Genomic DNA, 16005 nt, shown 5'->3' on the forward strand with positions numbered 1-16005 from the left:
AAGTCAGGCGGCTGCTCGCATCTGGCGATGCTAATTGATGAGAAATATCATAAACGTCGTGCAGAGGGGAGCGCGAGGTCGGCGTGTGCAGATCCATTTGGGACTTAAATTATACCCTAGATGTCTGATTAGCCACTGAGGAGAATCCATCAGCACCAATTGCTTCTTAGCACATCTCAGCAGTACCTTCTGGGTTATTAGCTCCTAAGAAACATTTATATGCCCAAGTATTAAAATAACGAAGGGAACATTTAAAAGGCAATGAACACGGGAAGGATTTCTCTTCTACTGAATCCGGAAAGGTTCCATCAAGATTAAGGATGCTTGGAACCCATGTGCTTGGTTAAAGGCTCCATAACTCGCCCAGGGCAGGGTGGGTGCGAGCCGCTCCCGGCGTCGTGTCAGCCACTCCAGGCCAGCGGTGCCCTGGGGCCGTGCCCTCTCTGTCATGCGTGGGAGGAAGTGGCCACTCGTGGCCAGCGCGGCCACCCTGACAGCAGCCAAGGTGCCCAGCAGAGACCTAGTTTTTCTGCCCTTCTCCCACCCCCTGGGACTCTCAGACACCAGAAATAACATTACGTGTCACTGTGGAGAAGGATTCAAGACGGGCCCTGGCACAGGACAAAGGCACCAGGTGCTGGGGAGTGGACCCGTGTGGCCTTTCTGTGCGAGAGCTTTCATCTCTCTTGCCCCGAGTGGGTGGCACAGGTGCTGGTTGACGAGAAAGGCCCCTCACTCCCCTCGAGTCCTGTCTGAGCCCCCAATTCCAGGAACCCCTGTCTCGGACTCTTAGTTCCAGCGTGGAGAGGAAGGGTGGGTGAGGAGAGGAGGCAGTGCCATGGGCCACTGAGTCAGGCTCCCTGGGACCCCAACTGGCCGGCTCGCTGGGGCCGAGGCTCCTGCGGCTTTGACCCTCTGTTTTTTCCTTCTTGCAGGGGCCACGTGGTCTGCTCGGGCCAAAGGGGCCTCCGGGCCCACCGGGACCTCCCGTAAGTCCTGTCACCTGTTATACGTGTCCCCATCACTGCCCGACTCACTAGGTAGTGCCCTACTGGGACTCAGGGACAGTGGCCGCACGCTGTCCACTCCACGCCCCTGCCAGCTGCTGGTGTGAGGTGCCGCGGGTCTGTAACACTCACCTGCACGAGGGGTGGTGCAGCTGAGGCCAGCTGTGCTACTGTTCTGCTCTGTCACGTTTCTGCCCTGTCTCTGCACATAATACCTGTGGTTTGGGTTACAAGCTGTCTCCCAGGATGCAAAGACTTCTCCCTGTCGAGGGACCTTCCGGCTGCCTCTGGGCAGGTTCTAGGAGGACACAGGGACCCTGGCTCTTTCTGGTGGACTCTCTCCTGAGGGTGGACCTGCACCCTCCCAGCCCCTCTGATTCATCCTTCTAAAGCATGACCTGCCTGCACAGTGCTGGCTCTGGCAGCTCAGCCAGCCCTTGGCTGAGGGGTTTCCGATCGATGGATGCTTTGGGGCTGGGACTTAGGATCAAGTCTTTCTCTTTCTCCCCAAAAATGTGCTGGCCTCTGATAAACCACAGGGCAGGTGTGTGTGCCGTTGGGGGGAGGCACTTTCATTGGGAGCATTGTTATCTCAGCTGCACACGTCTTTTCTTTCTAAATCTCCTGTAGGGTGTAACAGGAATGGATGGTCAGCCAGGCCCCAAAGGAAACGTGGTAAGTCTCAGGTTCCTAAGGCTTGGCTTCATGGTCATAGCCTCGGCACGCTGCGTGCTGGCTGGGGACATCTGTCGCCGTCCACTCGGCCGGGGTTGGGAGCAGAGGCTGAGGCTCAGGGCCTGGCCACGGTGCTACCCTCGGCCACAGAGCACCCGGTGCTAGAAGCCGGCATTCATGTGTGTCCATTGGGCACCTGCGCAGCAGCATGGCCTAGAGGGATGTTGCTTTTTCCTGCACCCAAGGAACTGGCTCCCAAGGCCCCCCAGGCGGCAAGTGCCTGGGCATGGGGTCTGTTTCAAGGGTGCTGGGAGACCTCAACAAAACAGGGGTTTGGGGAACTTTCTACCAAATGCAGTGTCTCAGCCCAGCTCATCTCAGCCTTCCTGCCTGGGGAGGATGGCAGGGTATATCATACTTCAGGGGCAAGGGAGTGCACCGAGGCTCGGAGTTGGTATTGCTGGCCGTGGGCGCACCGCCCTGGCCTCGCCCCCTGCGGGGACCTGCCCGCCTTTCCTGCTGGGCTGAGCATCGTTCCCAGTGCTGCTGCCAAGGAGTCCAGAGCAGACAGAAGGATGAGATGACTGAAGGGGGTACAGGTCCCAGACCCCCTTTCAGGGCCTTTGTTTTGTTTCCGGCAGGGTCCCCAGGGAGAGCCTGGCCCCCCGGGACAGCAGGGGAATCCTGGTGCCCAGGTAAGTGGCCTGGGGAGGCTGCTCAGGGCCTCATGCCATGGGAACTGTGGTGTCTAGCCTAGTGCTCCGGGGCTGGCATGTCTACCAGAGCCTGGGCGGTGTCCAGAGGAGGAGCTACGCTGTGGGAAAATGGGCAGGGGTGGGGAGGGCCCGAGTCGGTCTTCTCCCTCACCTCCGGCCGGCTCTTCTCCTACAGGGTCTGCCAGGTCCCCAGGGCGCAATCGGTCCTCCAGGAGAAAAGGTAGGTAGCCTGAATCTGCCGCACACTGTGTCTCGGGCCAGGCCTGGGGCAATCCTCTGGCCTTCGCCAGCCCGTGCCTCATGCCGCCAGCAGGTGCTGAAGCTGAGCTCACTCAGCACTGAGCAAGCCCGTCGCTGATTCATGAATCCATTCATTCATTCATTCATTCATTCATTCATTCATTGTCCAGCTATGTAGAGAGGTGCCAGACTTAGCCAGAATTAAGAAGTATGGGAGACACCATTAAATTTGAACTGGGTTGTTGATCTGACATTCAGATCTAACCAGGCATCTTATCTTGTTTGGTTTTATTTTGCTAAATTTGCCAACCGCAAACATAACTTCCAGGTCCTATGGTGTCCGAGGCACCAGGGTAGGAGTAGAGGCCTCAGCCTTTCTGGACCTTGTGGCTTAGCCGTGCTCTGGATCTCGGGGACCCCACTGAGCACATCAGCTGCCTCTGGGCGTGGCGTGGGGTGGGGAACCCGTCCCACGGTGGACACACTGCCACTGATTGATTATTTTTTCAATCAAATCATGTTTTCTAATGATAAAACAGTGCATTTTCTTGTAAATAATTAGGAAAGTCAGTGAAAGGTGATGAAGAGGCCTGGGGAGGGCCTCAGGAGGGTTCCTGGGGAGCCAGCATGTGGGCAGGGAGGAGGGTGGTGCTCCTGGTGGGTGCTTGGTGGGGAACTGGGGGGTGGAGGGGCTCCGAGCACACCTGGGTTGGGTGCTGTGGTGGCTGATGCCAGTGACTGTGGGGGCTGGGGGCTCTGAATATTTCCCCTAGCAAATATTCTTGGGGAAGAAGTATTGAAAGTAACCATGGGGGGCACACACGAGGGTTGTGTACACCCTGGGAGAGGCGAGCCCCGGGGGCCTGACCGCGTGGTTCTCTGGTTTGTTCCAGGGTCCCTTGGGCAAGCCAGGCCTCCCAGGAATGCCTGGCGCCGACGGACCCCCGGTGAGTAGCCCTGTCTACCCTCCCCCGCTACACATACCTGGGTCCACCTAGGCCTGGCGGCTGGAGGCCGAGGCCCGGGGAACAAGAAGACATTGGACATCCATGATTGCCTTCTCTCTCTGGAGGGAAATGGATTTGGTCTGGAGCTTGACTGCTCAGAAGTTCTTTTTGTGTGTGTGTGTGTGTGGTACTGGGAATGGAGCCCTGGGGCGTTCTACCTCCGAGCTCTGGCCCCAGCCCTATCTTTTAGTCTTTTTTTTTTTTATTTTTGAAACAGGATCTCACTGAGTTGCGAAGGGCCTCGCTAAGTAGCTGAGGCTGTCTGCAAACCGCAATCCCCCGGTCTCCGCCTCCCGAATGCTGGGATGGCAAGCGTGCGCCACATCGCCGGCTGGTTCTTGGGTTTTGAACACGCTTTTCATGCTGTGTCTGTTCGAAGGCCACGATGGCACGGGCAGCCCTGGCAGTGACACACCAGGGTGTGCAGTATGAGGTGTGCGACTCGGCTTCGCGTTTGGAACCGTGGGCAGGGCCAGGCTGGGCTCCGGGCCATCGTCTGTCTCCACGGAGGGGCACGGAGCGCTGTGTGTATTTTTAGCGTACTCCAGCACAGAGTGTGGAGGGAGCTGAACCAACGTGTTTGCGGCGTGCAGTGCACAGCTGCGGAGCCAAATTAGATGCCGCCTGGAAGCGGGGACGCGGGGACAAGTGCGATCTGTGGCCAAGCTGTGCAGGAGGAGAGGCGCGGGCGCGGAAGTGGGCCGCAGTGTGTGCGCACACGTGTGTGTGCGCGCCTGTGTGGGTTCATCCACACCCAGCACTCTTTCCTTAAGATGTTGCGGATTTGGGGGTTTTTAGAAGTTTTGAGCTGGTGCTGACCGGGCGCCTGTTTCAGAAATCAAGGTTAACTGGATTAATTATTTAACACAGAGTATTTTATTGTTTTAATAACAGCATTAAAAACCCAGCAAGGAAGCTAAATATGTTGACAATGAATCGCTGGCTTTTAGCCATAGGACTGTCTCTTTCCATTCCCGGGGCTGAGGATCATTTGGTCCAGCGAGTCACAAATCACAAATCACTCTTTTTTTTTTTTTTGATCTGAGCCAACAAACGCGGGTCATCGCTTTCTCCACGAGGCCTCTCTGGCGACGTCACGGCTGCGTAGGAGTTCCGATATTAAATGATTAATCTGCCCCCGGATTCTTGTGCTCTTTAATTTTCAATCCAATCATGTTTTCAAATGATGAAAATGGCACATTTTTTGGAGATAATTAGCAAAGTCAGTGATAGGGAGGACATGGAAGCTGCCCCGCCTCACCCCTGGGGGTTTAGCACCGGTGACTGTATGTATGTTCCCTCCTGGTCATTTCTCACAGCGGGCAGTGTGTGTTGTGAGCTGCCAGGCCTGCCCCCTGCAAGGAGGAGACCCTGCCCGGGCGTGGGTGGGCTGCATCCCCTTCCTGGACCAGATGTCTCTCTGTGCCTCTGCTGGGCCCACTGGTCTCGCCCCGGAGCCTTCTCCTTTCACTGAAACCTCCAAAGCGTGGGGTCCCCAAAGAACCACCACTGCCCTTTCAGATTCTGTAGGAGAGAAGGGGGCCTTTAGGACACCCCTTAGCTGGGCGCGGTGGCAGATGCCTGTAACCCCAGTGCTTGGGAGGCTGAGACAGGAAGATCGCAGGTTCACAGACAGCCTCTGCAACTTAGTGAGACCCTCCCTGTTTCAGAATAAAAAATAAAATAAGGCCGGGGATATAGCTTGGAGGTAAAGTGCTTCTGGGTTCAATCTCCAGGTTCCGGGCTGTCCAGGGACCCTCTAAACTCTTCCCAGCCCTTGCCTACACTGTAAGATCTGCACGTGGAGGGCAGTGTGGGGCGTCCACACCGAGGGATGAGAACCACCATACTAAGGGGACGCGCTGGCAGCCCAGGAACACACCTGGCCGCCTCTTATGCAAATATTTTGAGGAAAAAAAGATCCAAGGTTCTTGCTCTACAGACGCAGCACGCCTATGGGCCTCAGAGAGACTTCCTTCCTTCCAATTCATTATTTTGCTTTTCTTTGGAGTTGGTTGGATTTCTTTTTTTTTTTTTTCTTATTCTTTTTTTTTTTTTTTTTTTTTTTGCGGGTCTGGGGATGGGACCCAGGGCCATTCAACCTCCGAGCCACACCCCCTGCCCAATTTTTTTTTATTCTTTATTTTGAAACCGGGTCTCACTGAGTTGCAGAGGGCCTCACTAAGTAGCTGAGGCTGTCCGCAAACCACGATCCTCCGGTCTCAGCCTCCCGAATGCTGGGATTACAAGCGTGCGCCACCACACCCAGCTGAATTGGTTGATTTTCATTTTGAAGAAAAACTGATGTAAGATGGATCAAGAAGCAGGGAGCATCCTATGACCGACTCAGAGCCCAAATGCCCTTGCTTAAGTCATTCTCTGAAGCACAGGACAGGAAAATAAATTGCGGGCCGATGGAATAGTATGGAGTCAGTAAAAATCAGAGTTCAGTGCATATCCAGTGACAGGAGAAAATGTTCAGGATCTAATATTCGGTTTAAAAATCGCACACCATGCCCATTTTGCACACAAGTATGCAGAGAGAAGAGATTAGAAGCTTCCTATCACACAGTTAGCCACAGCACTCTGAGCGGTGAGGTCGAGGGGGACTTTAATTTCCTCTTCCGTTTGCCTAATTGTCTACAACGAGCATATATTACTTTTTTAATCAGAAAAATATCAAAGACAAATCACTTAGGCTTTATTATTTTCCCATTATGAATGCAGCGTTCATTATAGAATATTGGAAAAATGCAAACCAGTAGAAGGAGAGAGGAACGTTTCATTGCTGAAAAATTCATCATCTTACTATTCTGTGATTTTTCCGGCAGCCCTTTTTTAACATTGCAAACTTGGCTAATAAGTGAATTTTATGGCCCCCAGCCCGAAGCGACCCTCGACCTATATAAACAACTTGAAAGGTATCTGGAGGAATTTGGCCCCACGCAGTGAGCTAGCTCGAGGTCACAGCAATGGCTTACATCACCGGGCGCCAGGGCTCTGTGGCCGCTGTGCCCTGCCGTGTGGAGGAAGGCCCCGTGCGGACGGTCAGCTGGCCAGCCAAGCCACAGCATGGGATCCGCTCCTATGTCCCTCAGAATCTGTGCAGGACCCACAGACACCCTCCCACCCAGCCCCGTACAGAACAGTGGGAGACAGAGTCCATCATAAAGGAGCAAAGAGCCATCCTGGCTGCCCTGGTGGTCCAGCCCTCCGCCACAAGCTACCCTGGGCACCAGGAGCAAAGATGGCATCTGTGGAAGGCGGGGGCAGGCTGAGCACCTCCCTGGGGTGAAGGCAGGCCTTCTCACCACTCAGCCTGTCTACCTCCAAGGCCGCCTGGGCGCCCTACCGTAGGCCCTGGGCTTCCTCTGACTCACTTTGCCACCATGATAAGCTATTTGCCAAGGCATTGACTCTGTTTGCATAGTAATAAAAATAAGGAAACACACAAACTATGTGTTGAAGAGACAGCCCTGGGTCGCTATGGCACTGCTGCGATTAGAGATTGAGCCCTGGATCTTTAGATCAGGCATCTCCCCGGCCCTCTCACTGCACACAGGAGGAAGTACAAGCCCAAAGAGGGCGAGTGATTTGTCCAAGGTTACACAGCAAGTCAGTGCAGCAGGAGTAGAACAGGCCCTCCACAGCCTCCTCACCCCACCGCAGGGCCCCTTTCCTGGGACCCTCACTGGTGGAGCCGCAGCTCCATGGTGGGCGCACGTCTTGCTGCTTTTGTGACCTGTATCTGGCTCGTGGCTGATGCTCTTGGGCATTAAGCCTAGGGCCCTCCGGGATTGGAAATCAGAGGAAGTCACAGTCCTGAGAATAGTACTGACCCAGGCCAGGTAGACAGGAGGTGACCAGAGACACAAGCCTTCCCCAGGGCCCTGGGGAGCCCCTGGGTGTGACTTGAGGTCCCCGTGTGGAGATCTGGACACGCTGTCACCCTCACCCCTGTGATGCGACACATGAGCCCCCTGCGGTCAATGCTGGTGGCTGGCAGGCCCATCCCTGGCTTCCGTCTCCATTCTGCAGCAGAGGCTGGACTGGGAGTGGCAGGGCTGTGCTGGGGGGCAGAGGAGGGAGCTGGGGTGGCGGCCGTCACCACCACCATTCAGGATTGCTGAGGGGGCTGGGAGGCCTGAGGTAGATGCACTAATGAAGGCCTTCTCTTTTGTAACAGGGACACCCTGGCAAAGAAGGCCCTCCAGGAGAGAAAGGAGGCCAGGTGGGTGCCCCCATCCTACTTCCCTGGTCACCGACCTCGGCTTGGGTCTCCTGGGCTGGTGTGCGTACAGGCTGGAACCTTCCCAGAGCTATGCAACTCCTGCCCTGCAAGCTCTGGACACTCATGGGCAAGGCCAAAGGTTGTCTCTTCCCAGGAAAATCAGCCCTGTCCTCAAGCTGGAAGTACCTCTCTCTACCCAGGACTGGTACTGGGGAAGCGACTCCCTGTCCACCCTGGGAGGAGCCAGGCACTGGCCACGGTTACTCCACCCCACTGCTGGCCGTGACCTCATGGCTTCTCCCTTTGGTTTCAGGGTCCACCCGGCCCCCAGGGTCCCATTGGCTACCCGGGTCCTCGAGGAGTCAAGGTAAGAGGAGGTCACCTCTGGAGGTCACGGTGGGATTGGGAGGGGAGGGGCTTCTCTGTGGTTAAACCTCCCTCTGGCCATCCTGTAGTAGCCTGGTCCTCCCAGCCAGGTATGGGGACACTGGGTCCTTGTATGTGACACCAGTGAGGATAGATCCCTAACAAAGCAGACCAAACGAAGCTGGGCAGGAGAGTATCCTCTCACCCCTGCTTTCTTTATGGTGACCAGGCATCAGGTGTCAGCCGCTCTCCGAAGCCTCTCGGGTAGCATATCTCAATGACTGAGACAAAGAACTTGGCCCCTTGCCTGAGGAGGCTCAGAATTGTTTCTTCCAAGTATTTGCATGCTCACAGAGTGAGAACAAGAGTCTGTCCCCTTAGACAGCCTCCGCTGAACCAGCACTGTTGAGAGAGTCCATGGAAGATGTCCACTGGTGCTCTGCCTGTTTCTGCTGGGGAGAACGTCTGGGACCTTGTCACACAGGGCACAGAGCTCCGGGATAATCTCCACAGCAGGTCCCCTCTGTCCCGTCGCTATTAACTGGGCTTGCTTTGAGCTGTGCGATTTAATCTGGAGCTATGTGGACCTCCAGGCAAGCCGGCACATTTGTATGTAGGGGAGTGTGTGCACAAGATTTCTTCTTTCTCTAAGAAGACTGACATTACAGCTTCTCAAAGCTCCGGGCTTCCTATCCATGAGAAGGCTAAGGGTGACTTCTTCATCAAAGTGACCTCAACTTGATGCACAGGGGTGAAAGTTTCTTTCTCTCTCTCTCTCTCTCTCTCTCTCTCTCTCTCTCTCTCTCTCTCTCTCTCTCTCCACTCTTCCCCCCGCCCCCACACATAGCTTAAGGAATTTGCGGGAATGTGTAGCTAAGCCCCCTGCCTCCCTGGCCCACAGGGTGTGCAGAGCTGTGTCCTTGTCTACCATCCTTGCACATGAAAGGGCACAGCTACCTAGCAGTGGAGGCTGGAGAACTCACGCCCTCGCTTTTCATCAAATTGCCCCAAATTACACTTGCCTGGTCACCCCAGTCGGAACTCAAGCCCAGACTCGCTGATTCCTAAATCAGTGCTCTGCCTTTGTTCTCTGTGGCCTTGACTCCCGAGATCCAGGAGCCACATTAGCCCACGCTCAAGAGCCACCGAGCAACAGCCTCCCCAGCGTGGGAGCCTTAGTGGCCAGGACTCTCCCAGCACCTTTTACCAGTGACGTGCCACGTGGATTTGATGAGGGTGATAATTTAGCAGCAGTGCTCATCCTGTGATCTCCGAGAATGTTTATCTTACAAATTCCTGTCGCACAGCAGAAGCCTTTGGCAGCTCCCATACATGGTTAATTGCATAAGGCTGCTTCTGCGTGCTAAAAGGTGTTTGCCTTAAAATGTTTATGGAGAATGCTCTTGTCTGTCTCTCTGATTAAAATCCGTTCATGACACGAGCGACTCAGTTAGGCTTGGAAGCAGAGGGTAGAGGGAAAACGAAGGCTTGGAACTGTTTTCGTTGGGGAAGGGGTCTCATATACTCCCAGTGCATTTCAAAACGTAAGTGGTGTTGACCGCCTGAGGAGCTTTGGGACAGAAGGAAGTGGCAGGGCGTGGGTGGGAGATGGCCGAGCTGTCGCCGTTAGCGACAGATGGTTCTTGGTAAGTGAGGTCTAGATATTTTCTACGAAAGCCCTACGCTCTTCCTTAGTCTTTCCAGCTGCTGTAACAAAAATCTCACAAATTGGCAGGTGAGGCCTTATAAAACGATAGAACTGAATTTCTTACTATAGTTCTAGAGGCCTGAAGTCCAAGGCCACGGTGTCCTGCCGGAGATCTGCCTGCTCTCCTTTATGGCACCGCCTCCTGCTGTGTCCTGAGGCAGGTGGGACGGATAGGCTCCCTTGGGCCCTCCTGTGAGGACACAATTTGCACTCACAAGGGCCTTCTTTCTGAACTAGGGCCACTCTACCTGATGGGCAGGAGCCAGGGAAGCCCCTGAGTGCCCTGCAAGGCACAAGACCACCCATAGCAGAGGATGATCCGGGGCTGAATGTCTGTGGCGCTGTGGCTGAGAGGCCCGGTCCTGTCCTGGCCCCGTTCCTCAGTGTTTAGCAGAGAATGGCAATTTAGTCTGGGAAGGACCTTCGTGAGTCTGATCTCAGAGTCTTCTCAGAAAGGTGTGAGCAGGGGCGATGTCCCTCAGCCTACCCATCAGGAGAGAGGAGAGCCACGTTAGAGAGCTTAGGGCCGCCGGAACAAAAGGCCAGCCAGCCACCACTGCGTCCCTGGTCATGCCAGGCAGAGAACACTTGGCCCGGGTCCCCTTCCATTTAGGACTGAACTTATCCAATAGGTTAAGCCTAGATGCAGTGTGGGTTGCGTATCCAGCTATTGACAGTCACTCCTGTGATGGTCCTGAGCCAGCGGGCTGCAGGGGGCTCTGGAAGTTGTTACATCACAAGTATAGAGTAAGCTCAGTCCTCTCAAGAAGAAAGCACCTGCCTGCTAGGAATTACTTTTGTCTTATCCTCTCTGCGGAGACGCCTGGCAGTGTAAATCCACAGGTGGGGCTCTGAAGCCAACTCCAGGAGCCTACTGTCCTCTTCCCTGGGAGCTTCTGGCCGGGCCAGCTTTCAAAAGAAAAGTATCCTGCTAGAAGAGTAACATGCTTGGAGACCAGCAGCTCCAGGCAGCAGCTTCTCTGATCCTGTCTGGACACAGATGCTTCTGAGCATCTGCCTGGGGCCGGAGCCCTGCGGGCTGGGTGCGTGCAGGCTGCCCTGCGGGCTTGCTACGGAGCCTTCTGTGTGCACGTGTGCAGTGCGCCTGCCTGCCTGTGCCAGGCTTCATCACCAGGTGGAGTTCCATGGCTCAGGTGCCAGCAAGCATGGACCAGGCAGGCTCCTTTAGAGCTGGACTCCTGCCTGCCTGTGCTGGCTGCCTCTGTGTCTCAGCACCGGGCACTGGCAGTGTCGCCAACCTAATAGAGTGAGTGTTGCGGTCAAATAAGAGCTGGTCTGAGCCAGCTTCCTGGAGCAAAGCAAGCCTCTACCCCACCCTTTCTACTCTGTGCCCCTGGCCAAGCAGCTGAGCCGCCTGCCCGCCAACAGCACAGTGCTCCTAGCACTCCGGTGGCCAGAGGCTCCAGACTGTGCCTCGCCTCTGCAAAGCTCCGGGCACCCCACATCTGAGACAATGCAGCCCAGGGTTCTTCCAAAGTCACCTTTGCTGTTTCTCCAGTGGAGGGCAAGGTCATGGCTCTGATATCTCTGTCTCTATCCCTCACTGTCCAGCAATAGCAAAAATGCTCACAACCAAGAAGTCCCTGGAAGGTTCTGGGCAGCAGGGGGCAGCTGGAAGCTCCTGGTCCTCAGAGGTGGTGGCTCAGGCCTGGCTGCAGCCTCAGCTTAGGATGAGAAGGCATCCCTGTGGGGTCCCGTGGGCAGGTAGCCAAGGTCGCGTCTGGAGTCAGCATGAGTCCCTGCAGGAAAGTTGCCCCCGCGAGGGGGCCCGGGTCCAGGGCCATCGGCAAGGATGAAGGAGCCTCACCGCCCCACCGAGGTCACCTCCACTGGCCGAGGTGCTGAGCCCAGTGAGGATGTCAGAGAGGCGGGCACGGTCTCTGCCCATCAGTGACGTTGTGCAGAGCGATGAAATGTCTGTCCTGGGTTGATTACAGCCATAATAACTATTACATCATTACTTGATATCATAGCATGTTGTATATCAGTGACAATGCAGAGCTAAAATACTTGGTTGGCATCTAGCTAGCTTTTATTGAGCACCTGGTGTGTGCGGGTACTGTCCCGAGGCCTTTGCAGGTTTTCCCCTCCCAGCAGCAAAAACCAGGTAAGGATCATCATCACCCTGAGTTCTAGGTAAGGAAACTGAGGCTCACAGAGGTCACAGAAGAGCTGAACCCATCTGCCCGCGCCAGAACCATGTCCTGATGCCTTCCCAGCACCTCGAGGGACGGCGATATTTCTAGGAGAAGCAGGGCCTTAGCAGGGCTGTGAGACACAGGGCTGTGTCCGCAGCGGGGCCCAGGTCCTTGAAAGAGTAGGTCTGGAGGTCCTGGGAAAGGGCCAGGGACCTGTTTGGGTCTTTTGTGCAGAGGAGAGGAGTAGAGGCCAGTCTGGGACTAGCAGACCCTCTGGGCCTCGTGTAGGCCATGGGCAACATCCATGTGAGGACAGGAGATGCCAAGATGGGCACCCGTGGATGGGGAGAGCTCGTCTGAGGGGCAGTGCCAGCGGGCTCCAGGCCCTGCAGAGAGTGCACCTTCTTGACACCTGAGCCCAGTGCCTCTGGGCTCAGCAGAGGCGACCGTTTGCAATCACTTGCTTTGTCCTTCTTTCTGCACAGGGGGCGGATGGCATCCGTGGTCTGAAGGGCACCAAGGGTGAGAAGGTGAGTGTCTTTCTCTCCCAGCCGTGGGCCCTGCCTGGAGCAGGATGCACAGGTGACCCACATCCTCACCTTGGTAAAACTAGCCGAGGAGGAGGCCCCTATGAATCCGGAGAGAAACTGACGCTGCTATGTAGGAACATGTGTTTGTGGCAAAAGGGAAAACCACCAATCGAGGAGGACAGACCCTGGGGGGCCAGCACATCTCTGGGGGGCCTGGTGCATTGATGGGCCTTCTGCCCAACAAGGCCCTGGCCCAGATGCACCTGCCCACTAGCACCAGCATACACTTTCTGCCCACACTCCCCACAGCCCCCTGCAGGCATCCAGCCAGAGGGTCCACCTGTTGGTTTGTTGGTAAAGTTCGTGCCCGGGCAGCCCAGCATCAGTGGAGACCCCCACTCCTGCAGCGGCCAGTCCAGGCAGGAGTGGGGTCGGCTCTTGCAGGCGCACATGGCTCAGAAGGCCCTGCCAGGCTGCATCTGGATAACCATGCACAGCCAGCCCGGTGTTAACTGACACACAGTCGCAGCTGAGAACCCTGCTCTTTGCCACATCAGGGCTGCAAACCAGGCCCATATGGGTCATTCTGGCTTGGAAAAACCCCACAGTATGGCAGTCTGCATGCTGGCCTGAGTTGGAACATTTACTATACACACATAATAGTGGCTTTCTGAGCCACGCACATGCAGCTGTGGGGCCAGCTACCCGTGGCCTTTCAGCTTGGGGCAGAGAGGCACAGAGCCCCGTCAAGGCCCAGGCCGGGCATACGTGGACTCTCGGGGGCCGTGTCACTCTGACCACCTCCCCATCTTGGAGGGTCTCCCCTGTGTCTCGTGTTGAAGGCACAGCAGGCCACTGACATTTGACACCCTATCTTGAGGCTCCCCAGATCCACAGACAGCGCTGCTGTGTAGCAGCACGCTTACTCCTGTCACAGCAGGCCACCCTCTTCCCCGGGATCTGCTGATGCTGGCCCTTCATAGAGCCCGTAGCTGCTACTCGCAACCCCAGCACAGTGGCCTGTCCCCAACACGCGGTCCAAGATCCTACCCGGCTGTGTAGAGCATTCACATCAGGCCAGGCCCGCTGAGCAGCAGGCCGCAGCCCCGCAGCTGCCAGGCACTGAGCTAGCTGGGTGCTCAGGGACCACCCGCTCAGTACTCCTGCTGTGGCCTAAGGTTGCAAGACTTGGTGTGGCCTGGCCCTCCCTGCCTGTGGAGGGGGGAGGTCGAGCTGCGTCTGAACTGAGGCGTTCTCTCATGCCATTCTCAGGGTGAAGACGGCTTCCCTGGGTTTAAAGGCGACATGGGCATCAAGGGCGACCGGGTGAGTGTTGCAGGCCGGGAGAAGGCAGGGTGGGCTCGGGGTGCTGCAGGAGGGCTTGGGGGTGTCTGGAGCCACAGAGCAGCTTCTCAAAATAGAGCTAGTACCTCTGCAGGCTGCCTGGCCTGAGGTGGATGGCCAGAAGCCCCGGAGCCTGCCTGTCTCCAGCCCTGCCTCACCTCCTTAGGTTGTGGGGGTCTTCAGCTTCTGGCCTGGGGGCTCAGGCGGCTGTCCTTCTCGCCATGTTACCCTGGGGGCTGGGACACAGGCAGGTCAGTGGAGACATGGTACTTTCTGGCTGACACTGTGGGTTTCAGAGCAATGCGGACCTGCAGAAGGTTTGCAGGGCGCCTGTGAAGAGAGGGCTCAGCACCTGCCCAGACCATGGCCCGCTGTCAGCAGGGCCTCAGCCTGCTGAGTCTTCACCATCCTGGCCCCCAAGGAGCACCTCGGTGGCTCTTGGCCCTCCACGCAGCCCCGATGCCCTGTGATCTGGTGCTGGGCTCTCAGGAGCAGCCCAACAACCTGGCTGGTCATCTATGACTCGTTTTTCTCAGCTCTGGAGAAAGCTGTGGGCGCTGGCAAGGAGAAGCCTGCTCAGGTGGCAGACCTCGGGAGGCGGGCAGGGGCATGCAGCCACACAAATGAGAGGGTGACACAAAGGACAGTGCAGGGAGTCTCCGGGCGGTGGCTCCGGCAAAGTCTCCTCAAGAACCTTAGGATGCGTGGGAGCCTGGCGGGCACAGCTGTGCACACACCTGGAGAGACATCTGGCGGCTGATGGGCGGTCGTTGCTGTCGTAATTCTCTCCTCCAAAGCCGAGCCTGAAGGCACCTTTCCAGAATGGGTCAGGACGAGAGCCCGGGCACTTGGCACCTTGTCCTGCTGGCAAGCGGCAGAAGTGACCATCTTCTCTCAGGAGGAGGAGAAGGAAGGAGGAGTCTGCCTCAGAGCTGTGCCTTAGCTGTGCTACGGGGAAAAATGGCTGCTCTTTCCCACAGAGTAGAGGGTTCTAATGCCCGTAGCCAGGGGCCTCGATTAGCAGGACAGCGAGGGTCCTTTTACCTTCCTCTCTGACTTGGTACCCACACTCAGGTTCCGTATGACAGGGCCCAGCTTTAAAAGTGGTTGCACAAGACGTCCCTGTCCTTGGGCCAGGCTCTGGGAGCAAAGCTCCGCTGCCGCTGGATGACTTCCAGAGGCATCTCAAGCCCTGGGCTGGGGGCTGTGGCTTTATTCTACCCACAGCCGGCCCAGCACTCTGCCCTCTGTAGCTTCTCGGGACACAGATGAAGGGTTATTGAGTGGAACAGTGGAAGATTTCTTAGGGACAGAGCCCTCGACCTGCAGACAAATTGGAGCTTCAGAGTTAGGAGTTTAGTCTCTTGATTTGTGAAGGGTCTCTGTTGTGGGGGCTCCTAGCCATTCTTGGGAAGAGATGGATGGTCAGAGAAGGGCTCATCCACAGCCAGCTGTTTGGAGCCAGCTGTGGTGGGGCCTCTGGCCTCCGCAGGCAGCGGGCCTCCTCCATGCCCGGGCCCAGGCCTCTCCACCTGTCACCTGGAGATGTAGAACGCAAGAGAGGTAAAGCCCGTGGAGTCTCCTGTGTGCTGCGGTGTGCTCCTGGGAGGCTGCCGGCTCGGAGCTGTCCATCCCGGAGCCTCCTAGGGTTTATAATGCAGCTGCCCAGCCCTCCTGCCGTATTTGGAAAAGGACTAGTTCGGAGCCACTATTATTAATTAAAGTTATTTCAGCCAAGAGGCCCTTGAGACAGACAAGGTAATTGGGAAGAGGAGCTGGCAGCCTTGAGGACACGGCGGGCACACTTGATGCAGGGACACCGCGGCCGACCAGCAGCACCCTGTAATTTGCTGCACAGTGGGTTCCTTTTGTCAGAGCCACAGGGGACAGCATCTCTGCTCAAGTGAGGCCAAGTGGCCCTTACCACAAGAGCCTTCGATCTAGTCCCCACTCCCAGGACGGTGGCGGGAGCCTCCAGCGGGGGAGGGAGACCGTGGGAGTCTCCCTCACCTCCTCTTTTTT

The 16005-nt window shown here is 56.5% G+C and overlaps 1 protein-coding gene across 2 annotated transcripts in view; it reads left to right on the forward strand.

The window, feature by feature from the left end:
* Positions 1 to 16005, forward strand: part of COL5A1 (collagen type V alpha 1 chain) — a gene marked incomplete at both ends in the record, with an annotated part of 157856 nt that overhangs the window by 88931 nt on the left and 52920 nt on the right. For both annotated transcript variants that reach the window (XM_080709655.1, XM_080709656.1), the window contains 9 exons: positions 936 to 989; positions 1638 to 1682; positions 2324 to 2377; positions 2574 to 2618; positions 3532 to 3585; positions 7832 to 7876; positions 8190 to 8243; positions 12595 to 12639; positions 13912 to 13965. In XM_080709655.1, coding sequence (XP_080565781.1) covers positions 936 to 989; positions 1638 to 1682; positions 2324 to 2377; positions 2574 to 2618; positions 3532 to 3585; positions 7832 to 7876; positions 8190 to 8243; positions 12595 to 12639; positions 13912 to 13965 — 450 coding nt within the window. The remainder of the gene's footprint in view (positions 1 to 935; positions 990 to 1637; positions 1683 to 2323; positions 2378 to 2573; positions 2619 to 3531; positions 3586 to 7831; positions 7877 to 8189; positions 8244 to 12594; positions 12640 to 13911; positions 13966 to 16005) is intronic.

The sequence above is a fragment of the Muscardinus avellanarius genome (assembly GCF_963383645.1).
Source record: "Muscardinus avellanarius genome assembly, chromosome: 13".
Classification (NCBI taxonomy): Eukaryota; Metazoa; Chordata; class Mammalia; order Rodentia; family Gliridae; genus Muscardinus; species Muscardinus avellanarius.